This window comes from Dipodomys merriami, unplaced genomic scaffold, assembly GCF_024711535.1.
Source record: "Dipodomys merriami isolate MVZ:Mamm:240054 unplaced genomic scaffold, mDipMer1.0.p SCAF_133, whole genome shotgun sequence".
Classification (NCBI taxonomy): domain Eukaryota; kingdom Metazoa; phylum Chordata; class Mammalia; order Rodentia; family Heteromyidae; genus Dipodomys; species Dipodomys merriami.
Window position 1 is genome coordinate 2562060 of NW_027202638.1, and position 18571 is coordinate 2580630.

General features: G+C 40.6%; 1 protein-coding gene across 1 annotated transcript in view; it reads left to right on the forward strand.

The window, feature by feature from the left end:
* LOC138825041 (protein inscuteable homolog) overlaps window positions 1-18571 on the forward strand; it is a 98403-nt gene that overhangs the window by 21144 nt on the left and 58688 nt on the right. Inside the window, exons 2-5 of the mRNA XM_070019393.1 lie at window positions 2859-3204; window positions 4116-4168; window positions 5242-5365; window positions 14029-14142. Coding sequence (XP_069875494.1) covers window positions 2859-3204; window positions 4116-4168; window positions 5242-5365; window positions 14029-14142 — 637 coding nt within the window. The remainder of the gene's footprint in view (window positions 1-2858; window positions 3205-4115; window positions 4169-5241; window positions 5366-14028; window positions 14143-18571) is intronic.

The following is an 18571-nucleotide window of genomic DNA, read 5'->3' on the forward strand; positions in this document are numbered from 1 at the left end:
ATAATTAGACTTTGTAAAGAATGTTTCCAGACTTAATTGGAACACTTGAAGGAATTTCAGTGCTAAATAAGAAAATAAGAAAATGTAGCAAGATGTATTTATTTATAGTCATATTTAGGAAACAAACTGTAATAAACTAGATAACATAGATAGATATAGATATTAGTATAGCTATAGTTCTGGGTAGGATGTATGAATCTCATGAATGTGAAGACAAATATGGAATGCTACTTCTGAGGTTACCTTGGATTGGCCAAGATGGGAATGAGACAGGGGTGAGCAGGTATAATAAAGTGTAGAAGTTTAGGCACATCTATGATCACTATATGAGATCTGACTGCACTTACATAAATTAGAGGAGTTTAGGAAACAGAACGAGGATTGGAGCACTATGACTTCAAATGCCAGGACTCTCACATACATACACATACATGCAATTAGCTATATATTCAAATTCTTGACAAAATAAAATGTCTATTTTCATTAAGGGCATGGGATAAAGAGAGGTCATTCATTGTGAGTTTCTTTTTTGTTTCTAGAAATTTGAAAGGCAATTTCCTATAGGAAACCACAAATACAGTTTCTATGGTTTCACACGATAAGCTTGTGGTTAAAAAATACATTTAAAAGCATTAAGTCAAATAGATGCATATCTCAGAAAGCCTTGCTTTTCTCATGAAAGAACTGTAAATGCAAAGATGATTTAACTTTGATACCTGGAAAGCATCCTTATTATTTCAATTCCACCTGATATCTTTGCTTGAACAGGCTGGCTCCACTGGTGTCTTTAATTGCCAATATGAACAAAAATCAAAAGCCAGGAACATACCTGTTCTATACAGCCCTGCCCGCATCACATTTAACCCCTTACCTCCTCATTACTGTCTTCACCTTTCCATCCTTACTGATTCTTCACTACTCTGACATTCTTGCTGCTCCTCATATATCTCAAGGCATTTCTGACCCAGAACCTTTTTATTTACTGTTCTCTTGCCCTTGAACCATTTATCCTCAGATATACTATGGCTTTCTCCCTTATGTCCTTCAAGTCCTTGGACAAATGTCCTATTTGCAGTGAGTTGTCTCCAGTCCACTTATTATTTTTTTGGGGGGGCGGGGTCCGGTCATGGGGCTTGAACTCTGGGCCTGGGCGCTGTCCCTCAGCTCGTCAGCTCAAGGCTAGCGCTCTACCACTTGAGCCACCGCGCCACTTCTGGCTTTTTTCTTTTTGCTTATGTGATGCTGAGGAATTGAACCCAGGGCCTCATGCATGCAAGGCAAGCGCTCTACCACTGAGCCACCTTCCCAGCCCACCAATCCACTTATTTTAATGCCAGTCCCCTCCTACCTTCTCAGCACTCTAGAATGTCTTTCCTCCTCTTTTTTCCTCCTAGCATCTACTACTTCCAACATAATTTATACCTTGTTCATTTATTTTGCAACTAGACTGTCCTGTCCCTTGGATAAGGAAATTGATTGTTATTTGTAGTTATAGCCCCATTCTTACCACATTGCTTAGCACAGGGAGGCACCAAATACATATTTGTAAGTGGGTGAATGGATTGTGGCAGGTGGCTTGAGGCCTTCTCCTCGGAGACCAACAGGAGACTTTTAGAAGGCAGAGGGCTTTAAGCTCATTGTAGGTGCCCAATTGTGCACATCTTCTTAGGCTATGCACTGATAGTGAAACTGGTCATTGTTTCATCCCACTTGCTTCTTAGGGCAGATCCAAAGCTCTTCGAGCATGGAGGTTTGATATCTTTGTGTCTGCTCTCACCACCCTGGGCCTGGAATTAAATATAAGACACATGTTTAATGCTTCATTATGTATCTGATATTACTGACTTGGGTGACTAAGTGAATTATAGAATGAATTTTATTTGATTAAGATCTTAGGATCTATCTAATCCATGTTCTTATGCTGTGGTACTAGAATGATATCCAGGCTCACCATATAAAATTTGGAAATCAGGCACTGTGGCACAAGCCTGTAATTCTACCTACATGGAAGACAGAGTTAGGGGGATCACTGTTCAAGGCTGGCCTAGGCCTCTTCCAAAAGAGTTCCCAGACTCCATGTCCACTAATAGCTTGGTATGGAGGTCTGTTTCTGTCATCCTCTAGTGACAGGGGAAAACAAATAGGGTGGTCACAGTGTAGGCCTGCCTGGGGAAAAAGCAAGATCCTATCTGGAAAATAACCAATACAAAAATGGGCTGGTGGAATGGCTCAAATGGTAGAACATCTACCTAGCAAGTGTGAGTGCTGATATCAAACCCTGGAGCAACAATAACAACAACAAAGGAAATTAGAGAAAAGTGTAATAAAAGAGGAAAAAAGAAATCTTTTAGTTTCCCAGTCCATAAAGTTCCTTCAGTTAAAATCTTTCCTTTAAATGCATTTTCTAGATACATTATCTTGCCATTGCATTTTCTAGATACACTCTTTTGCCATTATTGTCATAATTTTGTGTGTATTTGTATTTTTGCATTGTTGTCTTCCCCATTTTATGAGCACACATTTTTCTTTGCTATAAACTCTCTGTAGAGCATGATACAAAGTTAAGAGCATACTGTATCACTTTATGTATCAATACCCTGGCTCACTTATCATCACAGGATTTGATAGTTAGACTATACCAATTTCCTTTAAGGATCATCCACTGGCTACTGTCAAGCATCAGTGCTTGTTGCTTGTTAGTCTGGTCACTTGCTGCAAACTTCATGTCCATTAGCTGGAGATACGGAGGAATAACTGAGGATGACCTTCAGGAATTAGAGAAACATTGCTGAGGATATAGTAACTGCATAGTAAATGTCCAGTAGCCTGGGGTTAAACCCTTTGTTTCTGGGTTTCAGGCTGGGCCTAATGCAGGTAGACTCAGTCCAGCGCTGGATGGAGGACCTGAAGCTCATGACCGAGTGTGAATGCATGTGCATCTTGCAGGCTAAGCCCATCAGCCTGGAGGAGGATGCGCAGAGTGATCTCATTTTGGCAGGAGGTCCAGGGCCTGGGGACCCCCTGCAACTGCTGCTCAAGCGGGGCTGGGTCATCAGCACGGAGCTGCGCAGGATCGGGCAGAAGCTGGCACAGGACCGCTGGGCACGTGTGCACAGCATGAGTGTGCGTCTGACTTGCCACGCCCGCTCCATGGTCAGTGAGTACAGCGCAGCCAGCAGGAGCTCCTCGCAGGAAATGGGCCAGGTCAGTTGATCTGGGGTAGGACTGAGTGGGAGTTGGGAGTAGGTCTTCCTGAAGTATAGATCTGCATTGCATGGAGTCTGAATCTTTTGGTCAACAGTGTCCCTCCTCTTCTAATAAATCAGGGAAGACTAATAAAGATCTTAATATGTATGTACTGTATCATAGGTCAAACATATTGCACAAACATAACCTGCACAACTGTTGAGGGAGCCACCACCATTGTCAACAGCTGTACAGTAGTTGATGTAACAATTTTAATTCCAAACTTCCTGAGTTCAAATGTTAGCTTTGCTGTGACTTAACTTCTCTGCATACCATTTCCTGCATCCAAATAGACATAGGATCATGGATTTTACAGACTTCTTAGAGTTATTACATGTAAAACACTTAAAGTATTTAGTTAAAAATGTTAGAATCATTATCTTCACTTTGTACTTGAGGAAACAGAAGATCTAAAAGTTTAGCCACAGGTGGAGTAAGTGGGGCTCAACCTCATCTTTTGATTTCATAGCCCATTTGAATTTTCTTCCCACAACCCACAAGGAACCAATGAAAATTCTCCCTAGATGACCGCTCTCCTCTCACACTACTTACCTTAGTGCTTTACTCTATGTCTCAAACCTTTCCTTCCTCCACTGTGTAGATAGCAGGCTTCTACTTATCCACTGAAACCCAGCAAACATGCCCCTTCCTTGATTGAGAGCTTCCAGCCTCACCTGCCACTTGATTGTACTTTTTTTGTGCTGTCAAAGCACTAGGTGTGATCACTTTTGCCACATATAATGCAGTGTAATAAAGTTTATGGGCTGGATTCCTTCATTCTTCACCTTTGTGCCTCTCAGTGCCTGATATGGCAGTTGGCTATCAATCAGTGTTGGTTGAATTCAATAGCAGAGTTCTCTTTTCTATAGGTGGAGAAGTTGCTAATGGAGAAGTGCTCAGAGCTCTCTGTGGTCACTGAGAGGTAAGTCTTCACTGAGAGGTAAGTCTGTCCTGGGAAGGGAAATAAAGGGGCTGGTATCTCTCCCAGCGGAAAAGTAGGAGTGCAGAGGCCTGGGGGTGGTCTTGAGTTATTTTTTCTGGCTTATATCAGAAACATTAAGAGATTTCCTTGGATTTTCTACCCTTAGGATCAGATAGCAGGTAGAAAAGAGGCCTTGGCACTGGAATAAAATTGACTAAGTGCTGGGAACAAGGAAAAGGGTTCCTACAACTTTGGAAAACCCCCCTTGGTGCTCTGCAAAGTTAAGGCAAGAGTCAAGACAAGGTGAAAGCAGACATGCACACTATACACACACATACACACACAATCACTTGTTATCCACAGAAATAAACACATTGTACAATACCAAAATCACAATCATACTCTCTTCCCTCCATTGCACATTCCTAAATATGCACCCATTCTCAGAAGTACACATACACTCAGCCTCATGCACACACACTTAGTGTATGTTGGCAATCCTTGCCCCTCCCGGCCTTGAGTGTCCTGGTCTTGGTACCCTGGGGCTTGGTGAGATTTCTTTCTTTCTCTGGGTGAATAAGAATTGGATCCCATTCTGGTCTTCCTGGCTTGGAAGAACATCCTCCAGGCTGCTCTCAGAACCCTACGGGAAGCCATTTCTGCTAGGGCCATGGACATTGCCTCATGCCCTCAGAATGAGCATGCCAGTGAACCTCTTCCCAGCCTTCTACGGCCTGCCATGACCCTGGACATCACTGAGACCCTAGACTTTAGTTGTAGTGATAACTGGCTCTCTACAAGACAAACCCCAAGAGCTATGTTTACTCAGATATGATGGCCTTATTTCCCAGTGTCAAAGCTTTTGATGTGTCCAGCACCTCTCTGCAAACTAAAGGACCAGGAAATAAGCCAGGTATAGAAATTTCATCTCTGACTTCCTTGGGACTGATGCCTTCCTCCTCATCTGTTCTTGCCACATGCCCAGCCTCATGCAGGTCATATCTGACCCCAGTAATGGTTCTGGGGAGCCAGGGGCCCCATTTCACAATGCTCCCCATGATTCTTCTTCCCAGGTGCCTGCAGGTGGAGAACGAGCATGTCTTGAAGTCGATGAAGGCCTGTGTGAGTGAGACCCTGAGCACGTTAGGGCAGCACTTTGGGCAGCTGCTGGAGCTGGCACTGACACGGGAGGTGCAGGTCAGTGCAGGCTGGTCTGGAGGGTGTCCATGAGAAGGGAAGAGCTAAGGAAGCAGACTGGAGAAAGCTGCCACCCGTCCTTTCTTGGGAGATATACTCTTCCAATCACCAAAGTTAACTCTATCATCTGTGAGACAGGAGTGTCTGAGCTTGAGAGAGGCTTCCTGAGCACTTAACCCAATTCTGCATTTTCCACTTATGCAGACTAGAATCCAGAGAGAGGAGACTTATTCTGGGTTGCATAACAGGATGGTGGCAAAAGCTGGCATCTCCCAACTACACTTTCAGCTTTGTTTGTACCACCCTGAATCTGTTGAGTTATTCTTCATGGGTCACATAAAGGATTTTTCCTATCATGACAGGCTTAAGGTACTTCTGGGAATAAAGCAATTCTGGAAGGCTTGGTCATAGAGAAGGTTTGAGAAAGATCAAATGCAGTCTAGTTCCCCCACTTTAAGATACACTCAGGCTGGGTTCTAGAAAGAGGGAGGGCTTTTGGAGTCGGACAGATCTCCTTTCGAATTGTGGTTCACCATGAGATGCTTGTCAAGTTCCTTAACCTCTCCCAGCCTTGATTCCCTCATCTGCGAGGTGAGAAGCCTTCCCCAGAAGAAAAGTGAGAGGACCAGGCTCAACACAGGGAGGGGACCTAGCATAGGGGTTAAAGATATGTGACTTTCCCTTCCTTTGCTATTTTGAAAGCCTCCCAGAACAGCAGATTCCATGAGGTTTTCATTATGAAAGGTATTTACATGTTATTTATAGGTACAGAAATATTATGTTACATATTTGCCATTCTTTTCCCACCACCAAATAAAAGCTTCCCATAAATAACGAATCTCTTTCCAGGTCCCCTTTCTCTCTACACCCGACCTCTCTCCCGAGCACAGAGCTCAGAGATCCTCTTTATTTCTTTCCTATTTGTGGCTCATTTTGTGCAGGGCTTGGGCTCCTCTGGCCTGAATCACCTGCTGGTCTTGCCTAAGTCCATATTCCTTGGTCTCACAGGGGCTGGTCCCTCTGTCTTTGAATCCTTGAGGCCGCTCCATGTGCATAAATGTTACATTTGTTCATTAAGTCATTTAGCTTAAAATATTACATTTTCTTTAATAAGACTGATTGGAGAACTAAGCTCTGGCCCTGAGGATGACTTGTTAAAACTTTATATCCCAACTAAATGTCTCAGGGCAGAGATGGAAAGGCCTCAGCTGAGGAACAAACAACTATCTGATGACCAGGGTCACACCAGAGGAACTTTCTAACTGAAGGGAAGATGCTAAGCTGAACATACTCAGTTCTTTCTTCCACACTCATCCATCAGATGACTCATCCCTTCCCTCTCAGCAAAATAACTTAGAGAGGTAGGAAGCCAGGTAGAAGTGGCATTGCCTAGAGGAGAGGGGAGACAAGGAGAAGGGGAGAGAGGGGAGGAGGAAGGGAGAGAGGAGAGAGAAGGAGATTACTGCTGTCCAGATAACCTACATCAGTGATTTGTGCTTCAGTTTTGGAATTTCTGCAAGAGACTTGATTCCTCGTAGAAAGAAAGTGGGTCAAGACCTAGATGTCAGATGTTTTAAGCTAAGGCCAATCCATACCACAGGTTGTTCTTAATTTGATGTTTGGAGTTTTGTTACTGAATGCTATAATGAGAGTCTAGCAAACTTTCCTAGCCAGGCTGGTCTTGAACTGAGATCTTCCAGAGTAGACTACGGGTGACACAAGTATGGGCAGACAGGGATGTGATACAGTACACTTGGAAATGATTGTGGCTGGGCAGCACTGTGGTGGGAGAAGAGATCAGTTGTCTGTGGGATTGTCCATGTCCCCTGTCATGAAGCTATTACCTGCAACTAAAATAATATTTCTCCTTATGGCTCCTTTTGGAATCATGGCAGCCATCTAGATTTTCCTCTAGAGGATCAGAAACAGTTCCTAATTAACTCTAAGGTTATTCTGAAACTCCAGCTAAGTCAGTCACATTGTTCTGGGCCAAAGCTATATTCCTCAATCAATCTTGGTAAAGTAAGAGAGTGATATTTTAACAAAATAAACTAACATGGGCATTTGATACATTTTTATCTTTTTTGTAAAGTCAGAAATGTGCAACAATTTCACATGGACTTACTTGATCTGCATTCTTTCCCATTCTTTCATCATATTCAAATATCTTAATTTCTGGTTCCTTCTAAATGCTGTACTTATGCTACCCCTACATCGATTTGGATTTCGTGAAGTGACCTAGACCCGTGATCTTCAAACTGCTTCAAATACATTGCATTTCTCAGGTTCCCACAGATTTCTCAGGAGAAATAAAAAAATAATATTTTAAGGAAATCTATTTCTAGATCTTCAATTTTCATTTTCTTCTTTCCCAAAATGATCTTCCCAATAATACCCTGAGTTTTTGTTAGGCATTCTATTACTGCTCTGAAGAAAGGCATACTTGTCACTCACCCTATATCTTACAGTGCTCTACCCAGCCATCTAGAAAACTAGGTTAGGAATGGAAAATCAGGTAAAGCAGAAGCCTTCATTCAGGAAGCAAAAACCCCATAGGTCACCACAAATTGCTTCTTTTTTTCTCTCTCTTTTAAGTAAATTTCTGCTGAGAGGGGAATTAGAAAGTCTATATCTTCCTCAGTGAAACCAAATATATGGTAGAATATGAGGGTCTTTTTGAGAAAGGTTATGAAAGTTTCCAGTTATTGTATCTCTTCCAGTCACTTATTCTCATAGTATGTAGCTCTTAAGGGACAGTCCTGTTGGATTAAAGCAAAAAAAAAAAAAAAAAAAAAAAAAAGAGGACTAGCAGGATACAAGTCCTAAAAATAGCTTGTTTTAGGCACACATTTAAATGAAAGCAATTCCTTTCAACTATATTTCATATTCATCCCTAGACTGTGACATTAGCTGGAAAGAAAAGTATCTTTGAAGAGCCAAAGACTCTAAAGGTTAATGATACCGATTATTCTAAATGTAACTGGAAATGTTTTTGAGGACACACGTTTTCAAGATATATTGGATAAAATGCACATATATTATATTTTTCAGAGTTGGGTCACATTATTTAAGAAAGCAATTCAAGTCTCTTGTCAAAATATTCTTAAAATATTTATATTGATTTTTATTTTATATCTTAAGAAATTAGTTGTGAAAAGCTAGACTAAGAAGATTTATTGTATAGAATATAAATTTTCCTTCTTAAACAAGGAAATTTGAACTGATACCTACCAAAATTAACTGAATTATTTCTAATTTTAAAAAATTTTAGTTATAGAAATGTACTCATTATCTTGCCCATGTAATTGTAACCCCTCTGTATAGTATTTTCACAATAAAAAAAGAAAAAAAATTAGTTATTACTTGATTTTTCCAAAAGTTGAATACCAATAGTTCAATATTTTTAAATCCATTTACTGAAAAAATGCTGTTTTTATGATATTCCTAGATTGTAATTAATTGTGTTAGCTATGTATTACTTTACATTAATACAAATTCAGTAAGATGTTTTAACATGACTTTATAATATATGCAAATAAGTCATTTTATTTTAGATGTTCCTTATTTTAGTATTGTCAGAGATTTATCAACATTTTTCTTAGAGAATTATCTTCATAATTACTTGACAGTAATTTTTTAGCATTTGAACAAATCAAAGCATTTTTTAGTTATTAAAAATGAATTCAGGGTGTTTAGGAATTATTAGGTTTTAGGTGTTATTAGGTGAGTGTTTGTAGTCAGATAAAACCATTATAGTTTTAAGGTTTTGATAAAACATACTTGATAGCTGGGAGCCAGTGGCTTACACCTGTAATCCTAGCTACTCAGGAGGCTGAGATCTGAGGATTGCAGTTCAAAGCCAGCCGGGAGAGAAAGTCTGTGAGACTCGAATCTCCAATTAACCACCAGAAAACAGGAAGTGGCACTGTGGCTCAAATGGTAGAGTGCTGGCCTCGAGCTGAAGAGCTGAGAGACAGCACCCAGGCCCAGAGTTCAAGACCCATGACTGACAAAAAATAAAATGAAATAAATAAAAATAAAATAAAACATATTTGAAGCACAGAAATATTCTTTTAAAATAGTTATTGAGATGAGCATTTTCCCAGTTCTTTCTGAATAAGCTGGGTACCCAAAGTGCTCTCAATGAAGAAGTGATAGATATAATTAATAGTTATTTGATAAGAACCTATGGAATTTCCCCAAGACATTGAAGAAGTGAATGCAAGACTCTTATAGTTGGGTAGCAAATGCTGTTGCAAGCCCAGTGATGTGATTCTTTTACTAATTGAGAGGTGGAGCAAGTAAGGGAAGTTTTCAGGTGCCAGATTATTAAAAATAGCGTTGATGATGGGCAGATCTTATATAACTTAGTAAGTGCTCAAAGGATTGACCAATTGTGGTTATACAAATTCCTCCTGCTCCCTTCTCTAGATGAGATTTTTCAGAATTTACACCCAAAAACATAGCAATAAATCAATGTTAAATCATGGTCACATGAATGAATTATAATATCTAATAAAGATAAAAAGCTCCATTTACCATCTTTGATCTGTCAAATCTGCTTTCATCTTTATATACCTCCTTGGTACAGATGGGTGCTTTTCTGTGTCTAACTGTGGACTTTCCATCTAAAGACTCAGGGAGAGGCTTAACAATATTTTCCTGCCTCTTTCCAAGAGGTGCTAGTGTCTCATGCCTATAATCCTCTTCTCCCTTTTTCTGGATCTTATAAAGCTTATTATTACATTTATTTTATATGTGCCTGGTCTGATTTTAAGAAAACATTTGTTATTACACCTGTTTTCCTTTTGTCTTCAATATTTCACTACTCCTCTCATAATATATAGAAAAATAGATTTTGGGGGGGGGGAACTTCTATGGTTTCTCCTTGATTTCCTGAAAAGAAAAACCTTGGTTGTTTTAGAAATATGTTAGTGAGGAGACACTAAGGGAGATAGATACCCAATGCCTGAGGAGGAAGGGGAGGAAACACGTGAAGGCCTGGAAAGCCATGTCTTCAGTCTGACATGGAGGAAGGATTGAGAAGGGAAGAGAGGTTTAGACAGGGAATCAAGCTGGTAGTAGCTCAGGGAAATGTGGCCTTGGCCACAAATTAGTAGAAGATCTAGAGGGCAGCAGCTGAGGCTCCTTGTTACCCTGCCTCCTGTTGCAGGAGCTCTGGTGGTCTCACAGTGTTCCACCGCTGATCAGAAGCCAGGATGCAGGACCACACTCTTGCTGGTGAGAGCGGCTGAGTCTGCTTAGCATCCTTGCCTTTGCCTTTCAGCTTCACTAGTCCAGGTGAAGAACTACCCATGTAAGAGATATTGTTAGATATGGAACCAACCCAGATGCCCTCAGTAGATGAATGGATCAAGAAAATATGGTATATATACACAATGGAATTCTATGCCTCCATCAGAAAGAATGACATTGCCCCATTTGTTAGGAAATGAAAAGACTTGGAAAAATTATATTAAGTGAAGTAAGCCAGGCCCAAAGCAACATAGGTCCCATGGTTTCCTTTATTTGCAATAACTAGTATATGTGTGAGTCAAGCAAAAAAGGTCAGATCAGCTGATGTTGGGGGAATGAACCCCAAGATAAGTATTCAAATGGTTTTTTCCTTTCATGCAATTGTTTCTAACATATTTATAAGATGATTTCTTTGTTGCTTTGTATGTCCCTCCCCCATGGTATAACCCCTGCTTTCACTGTATTTGATGTTGGTATAATTTGTGGAGGGGAAGGGCAAAAACAAATCATTTAACTAGGGATACAGGTGGACCCATTGCAACAATGAGATGTACAAGTCGTTATGTCAAAAAACGAACTTTACAACTTTGGTGGGGGTGGGGGGAGGACCGGGTAGAGGGGTGGGGAGAGTATGGGAAGGGATGGGAAGGGGAAACAAAGAGGAGGCAACAAAGTTTGATAAGAAATGTACTCGTTATCTTGCCCATGTAATTGTAACTCCTCTGTATGGTATTCTCACAATTTAAAAAAAAAAGAGATATTGTTGCTGACCTGTGAAAATAGACAAACAGACTCACAGGGAACAAAGTCCAGCCTCCTCTGAACCACATGTGTGACCTTACTTAGATGTGTGTGTGTGGTGTGTGCATGTGTGTGTGTGTGGTGTGTGCATGTGTGTGTGTGTGGTGTGTGGTGTGTGTGTGTGTGTGTGTGTGTGTGTGTGTGTGTGTGTGTGTGTGTGCACGCACGCGCGCCTCAGTTTTCTCAATTGTAAAATATGGGTTAGATAAAAGGCCTTTCCAACCATTGCCTATTGTAATATTTAGGGTCTTGAAGATTCAATGCAGAGGAACAGATTTTCTCCTATATTTCCAAATTTATGCTGTGGAAAACATGCTTACAACTTTTCTTTGTAAGAGATCTGATTCACTGGAATATACCTGGGGTATAATTACTGTATATATGTATATAGATATTAGCATAAAATTATTCTCAGACATAAATGGTCTAATGTTAGTAGCTGATTGCCAAAGACATTGGGTTTGAATTGTTTAATGTAATGCTAATTTGTTTCAAGTGCAAACACTAATCAGGAACATTAGGTAATTATCATTTAGATATAAGACCCCAATATATGAGATCTGAATTTTCATTGGAGCCTTTGTATCACATTGTGGATACTGGATAACAATGGGGAAGGTTTCTAAGATGTATGCTCATTACAGAAATTTGTAGTGACAAATTTTGATTGTCAGTATTACCTTTTGTTGAATCTCTGACAAGAAGTCTCTATTAAGTCTTAGAGAATAATGTTTATATTTAATGTAGTTTGATTAAATTCACTAATCCAAAGCTTCTTTATGTAGAAATTAGTATGCTATGAATTTGAATAAAGGAACAAAAAATGAACCATTGAATTTGATCCTAAAACTACTTTAATTTCAATCATTTTGTAAGTGGGAAAACCAAGTCCCAACTGACCCAAGTTAAAAAAATAATAATTGCAACAATTTTATTTAATTTTTATCTATTAAAATTTGTGTTAGTTTATGTTAATTATACAAAACAATGGATGCCATTAGGACATTTTCATACATGTATAGAATGTACTTTGATTATATTCACCTCCATTATTGTCTCTTGGCCCTCTTGCTACTCCGACGTTTTCCTTTCTTCCCAATAGTTCCCCTTCTACTTTTGTGTTTTTATGTTTTTAATATAAATTCTGCATATGAGAGAAAATGTCATATTTGTCTTTCTGAGCCTGACTTATTTTGCTTAATTGCATTTTTTGCAAATGAGATAATTTCATTTTTCTTTATGGCTGAATAAAACTTCATTACATATATATAATACTTTCTAATCTTATAATTTGGCTATTGACAATTTTCTTTTGCTTCCATGTGCCAGGTACCTTTAGAAGTACTCAGTATATATTAGCAAACTTAAGAGATGGACAAAATCACCAGAAGAGACTGACTTTGCTGTTTCTAACATCTTATACTCAAGGAAACTAAGACAAAGAGGATAAATTGAATTGCATGCTTTAGGGGCCATAAGCAGAAGCAGAACAGTCAGGGTTCAAATCCAGACAGCTTGGCTCCACAGCCCATGCTTCCCCTCCTGCATTTTAACGTACACTCCAGCATTGTGTATGAAAGGCAGGCCAGGACTAGAGCTCAGATGTTTCTTATTCCCTTCCAAGTGTCTTTTCCATAACACAATGTTATAGAAACAAACCCATTGTAGTAAAAATAAACATGATCATTGAAACTGCACAAGGTGCTGCTCAGAGCACCCAGATCTGGAAGTCTTGGTCTCTATGAGGTCCTTAAAGGATCTGATTCCTGATCTCCATTTCCACTTCTCCCAGGGGAAACTTGAGCAACTGACATTAATTAGCAGGTAGAAATCATTTATAATCAATGAATCACATGCTACAAGGCTAATGGCTGGTTTTTAAGATTTATAAAGAGCTTTTTCCCAGAAATTAGCTACATTCTTCTAGGAATATATATAGTCTTCATATCTTATTTGCAAATGATTTTTCCATTTGCTTTCTAGCTTGGCCTTTTATTTGGTTATTTCCAGCCTCTTTCACCAGTACTCTAGAGGCTCCAGCCTGTATGATCAGTATGCATTACTCACTGAGTTATTCACTGGTTGACAGAATTCCCAATGTGGCTACTTGGGCATGGCTATACACCAATTCAAATGTCCACTAAGCAGTAAGCTACTGTAGAGTGCGTCTCTCAGCGTCACCCCTGAAGTCATTGCCTAGCTAGAGTTCACCAGTAGCCATCCAGACATTAGCAAACATTTTGGTCTTAGTTGCAGCAACTCTTTTTTTTTTTCCCAACTTGATGTTTATTTAATGGTTTCTAATTGAGAGTCAGGAATACAATACTATGCTATTTGCTTAGCCCATCAGTATTGAGAGCTGATTTTCTTATGGATTAGAACAGGAAAAATGTGTTGCCTATATCCTAGTGCTTTGAAATGGTCCCACATTTCTGAAATGTAGCTATGGCCTCACTGAAGGATAGAACCTTGTTGCCCCAACAGTGGGCAAGTGGATAGATTAAGATTACAGATTCCGTGGGGGCTATTAGGAGCATTGGCCCACAGGTATTCCATAAATGACAAGTAAATGGGAGTCAATCAGCTGACTTTTCTCTCTCTCTTAGGCACTGGTGAGAAAAATTGATGCCTCGGACAACATCTACACCACAGAGACCACCACAGGGAACCTGTTCAGCCTGACCCAGGAGGGGGCTCCATTGTGTCGCATCATAGCCAAGGTGAACATGAGGGTTTCAGACCAGAGTGACAGGCCTGAGGAAAGGAGGAGACAACACAGTTGTTCAGTGTGTGGAAACAGCTGGCCTGGGAGCTCTGGCCTCAGCATTTGCTTGCTGTGTGCCTGTGGAAGAATCACCTCTTCTAACTGGCTCTTGGTGTTTCTATCTTTAATAGGTAGCTAGCCTCAGTTACTTTCTACTGGAGACACAAAGGCAGTGTCCCCAGAACCTCTACCATCTTTCTTTATGCTGTGTCTTTTATTTTTTTATTTTTGTTGTTTTTTATTAATAAGTTTTTTTTATTGTGAAAATACCGTACAGAGGGGTTGCAATTACATGAGCAAGGTAATGAGCACATTTCTTATCACGCATTGTTGCCCATCCCCCCCTGCTGTGTCTTTTATAAATATCAACCTCCCTTTTCTACTTTACCCAGCCTTCCCTAGTGTCCACAGGAAGATGTAATGAATACAAAGACTATCTGGCATGTAGCATATGGGAAGATCAATTAACTTTCTATGACCTCCTGGCATCATAAATGCAGGAAATGTAGTGTGTCTAACCCAGTTCAAAGAAAAGTTTTTAATATTGTCTTGTCTATAGGTTAATGCTCATCTATGTCTCCTAATCCTTTCATTATATAAATTTCTACCCCATAATAATTAGCAACAGGACAAATGGGAGACACAGGTTTCCAAACAAGACCTTTACTCAAATTCATGTGACTCATCCAAACATATCCCCTTACTCAGCCTCTTGGCTGGCTCCCAGAAATGCTTATAACAACCCCAATACTATGTGAGGCTTAGAGAAACTCAAAAAGGACATTGTTTTAATTAGTGCCATAGAGATTGCAATTCATTAGCTTCATGGCTGATTTGCCCTTGATTATAGCCAACAAAAACTTAGTAAATGTAGACAATTGATAATCCTAGAATGGTTTCATTCTTCTTTATCATTTTTTAAAATTTTTCTTTAAAAGTCATTTATTTTTGAGACAATGTCCATGGACAGCAGCATGGGGCCTAAAGGTGTTTTATGCTTTGGAAGAACAGGCCATAGAGTTTCTGGGGAAGGGGACTTTGCTGTGCCTAGGTTCTGAATGGGTGTTCTGTTCTAGAGCTGGGCACTCAAAGCCCAGGCTATGTGCTGCTTGAATGTCAACAGCTTCTCCTATTCCTTTTCTAGAAAAGCAGAGAGAGGACTTATATTTGGGTGTGAGCCAAAGACGGTGTCTGGCCTCCTGTAGATTTAATTTTCTCTGAGGACTGCGACTCACCTCTGGTTAAATATTGATCACAAACATTTCCAGTGGTAGAAAGTAGGGGAGAAAGGCCTGAGTGGGGATCAGTGGTAGCTCTTAGTACTGCCATTAGCACACCCCAGGAAGGTGGTCATGCCTCTGTGCATTAGCTTTCCCTTGGTAAACTATACAGTATTTTAGAGACTTTCCAAATCTACCATGCTGTCTGACTTTCTTTTTCAGGGTTTAAACTATAGCCTGGTATTTTTATTTATTTTTTTATGTGTGTGTGTGTGTGTGTGTGTGTGTGTGTGTGTGTGTGTGTGTGTGTGTGTGTGTGTGTGTGTACATGCATGCGTCCACATGTCAGTCCTGGGTCTTGAACTCAAGGTTTGGGTGCTATCCCTGATTTTTTTTAATAACTCAAGGCTAGCACTCTACCACTTGAGCCACAGCTCCATTTCTGGCTTTTTTTTTTGGTTGTTAATTAGAGATAAGGGTCTCTGAGACTTTTCTGCCTGCGTTGGCTTCAAACCTTGATCCTCAGATCTCTGCCTCCCAAGTAGCTAGGATTCCAGGTGTGAGTGGACAGCACCTGGTAGGTGTCTTTATTTTTTAAACAGAGGGCTAAGGTGAATTATTTCCTACATTTAGTCATCACTTCTGTCATTTCTCATCACAGGGTTCATATCTATTCTAGCCCTTCTCAGTGACTCAAATATGCCCAATGTGTGTAACTCTAGCCCTGAACAATCACGAACCATTGTTAAGTATTCAAAGATTTTTTTAAATGAAGACTAGGCATAGCAGTGCATGCCTGTAACTCCAACTCTGCAGGAGGCACAGGTAGGAGGAATGAGGTCCAGGCCAACCTGGGCAAAAACCACAAGATCCTATCCAAAACATAACTAAAGGATAAAGGACTGTGGTTGCGCTCAAACAGCAGAGGGCCTGTTTAGCAAATGCAAGAAGCAAAGTTCAGAAGCCTATTACCTTGAAAACAAACAAACAATAACAAAAAACAAAAACAGTTTGCACTGATCCTTTGAGTGTTACATAGGCCATAGGCCATGGCCCACCAAAGCCTGACCAATGGAAGACATGAGTCCTTTTGAATTTGAATAGCAACACTGGTTGCTGGTTATTCCCCAAATTCCCCTGTATTGGTACCTTTCTTTCTTCTTTTGGTTGTGCAGAGGATTGAACCCAGGGTCTTCCATGTGCTAAGCTGGTGTTCGCTGAGCTGTATCCCAAACCTTTGTACTGCTGCCATTTGCTTAGTTGTTGTATCTTGTCCACCTCCTTGCTTGTGAGATGGATATTAATGACCCTGTTGCACAGATAAAGACTCTAGGACTCACAGTGGTTGAATATCTTAAGCTTGGGACACTTGAAACCAGATTTGTCTTTGGAGCCAATACTCCTTGCATTTCACTAGTTCAACTGGCTGAAATCTAGAGTCCTTCCTTTTCCATGCTAACCCCTACATAGTACAACAACTCCGCTTCTGTCTTAATCAAGATTTCCTCTGTCTTTACTTCTGGTTCACTGCATAATGATTGATCTACACACTCCAGATGGGAGATTGAAAAAGGCTAGGACTGAGTGATGTTGGTAGGAGTGGGGAGAAATGGGGGAACTTGAGACTTCTAAAGGTGGAAGTGGTTCACTTTGATGATGGTGGTAATGATAGATGAACTAACAGTAGTAGTGGAAAGAAACCTCAATATTCTCAGAGCACTTAATTATGTGCCAGACAATGTTCTAAGTGATTTATATATGTTAATTTGTTTAAACCTCCTCTCAGGTCTGTTTAGTGGAGCTCCAGGGAGCTAAGATAGTGAGATCATACAGCTAGTAAATGACAGCTAGTAAATGTATCTAGCTACATACATGGAATCAAATGTGATTTTTTGTTTGCTGTTTTGAACTGCCTTTCTGTAGCCCTTCCCTTCCCTCCTACCTTCCTTCCCTCTTGTCCTCTTCTTCCCTTTTCCCTCCTTCCGTACGGCTTTAAGTCTGTTACCTTTTCCATGCTCAAGCCCTTTTAACTTTCCATTCACTAGCTCATCCCATGCTCCAACAGAGTTTAGATGTGATAAAATAATTCTCACCTTTAAGATTAGGTAACAGCTGAGTATGCATATCTCCTGCCTATAATCCTAGCTACTCAGGAAGCTGAGATAGGAGGATCTTAGTTCAAAGCCAGTTTGGGCAGACAAATCTGAGAGATTCTTATCTCCAGGTACCACCAAAGAGTGGCAAATGATTGAAGTGGTAGGGTGTCAGCTCTGAGTGAAAATGCTAAGGGATGCCTCAGGGTCCCTGAGTTCAAGCCCTCCCCCACACAAGAGGGAACATACATGTTCAGAAAGAAGTTAAATATCTTGTTCACAATTGTGCGCATTGAAACAGAGCTAGAATTTTAACCAAATGTACTTATTTCAATCTCCTTGGGCTACAGCAGACAGAAGGTTGAAGCAGAGAAAAGAGTCAGTGATGGCTCCCATCTTCCCAACATGGAAGAAAGCAAAATGAGTTCTTTCAGCAGACTCTGTGTGGAGATGTACAGTCCCAAAACATTGAAGATGCCGGGAGTCCCTGGCATTCCCTGCCCAACATCTTTACCTCAGAAGCTCAGTAAATGTGCCCAGCATTGTCCGTGGGAAGTCCCATAGACTTCCTTGTCCATGTCTTTGGGACTCACTGTGGTCTTTTGTTGGATTATCCATCTATCTGAGCTGTCTCCAGAAGAGAACTTGGCAGCCTGTCTGAGGTCTGTCTTCCCAGTCTCTTGGGATTCTCTGAAGACCAAGTGAAGAGCCCAGTTTTCCCTATAATGATGTGACAAACCCCATCCTATCCCAGAGCAGAGCACACACAACTCCCCTGTGCTTTGTTTAATTGCCCTCAGTTTCTCTGTTATTCCCCACCACCACCAGCTTGCACACTCCACAGTGGCCTTTGCCAGCTTTATGACAGCTCATCCCAACCCTGTCTGAATAATTCATACTGTTATGTAGCTGGGCTCAGAGCCCAGAGCTTTCTATAAAATTAACCAAGCTCCAGCCAGCAGTGTGATCTGCTAACTCAGGCAATCCTGTTTTGTTCTCCTAGCCTGATGGGGGCTTCAGCAAGGTCCATGAGATAATCCCTCAAAATTCCTCCAGGTCCTCCTGCCTCTTC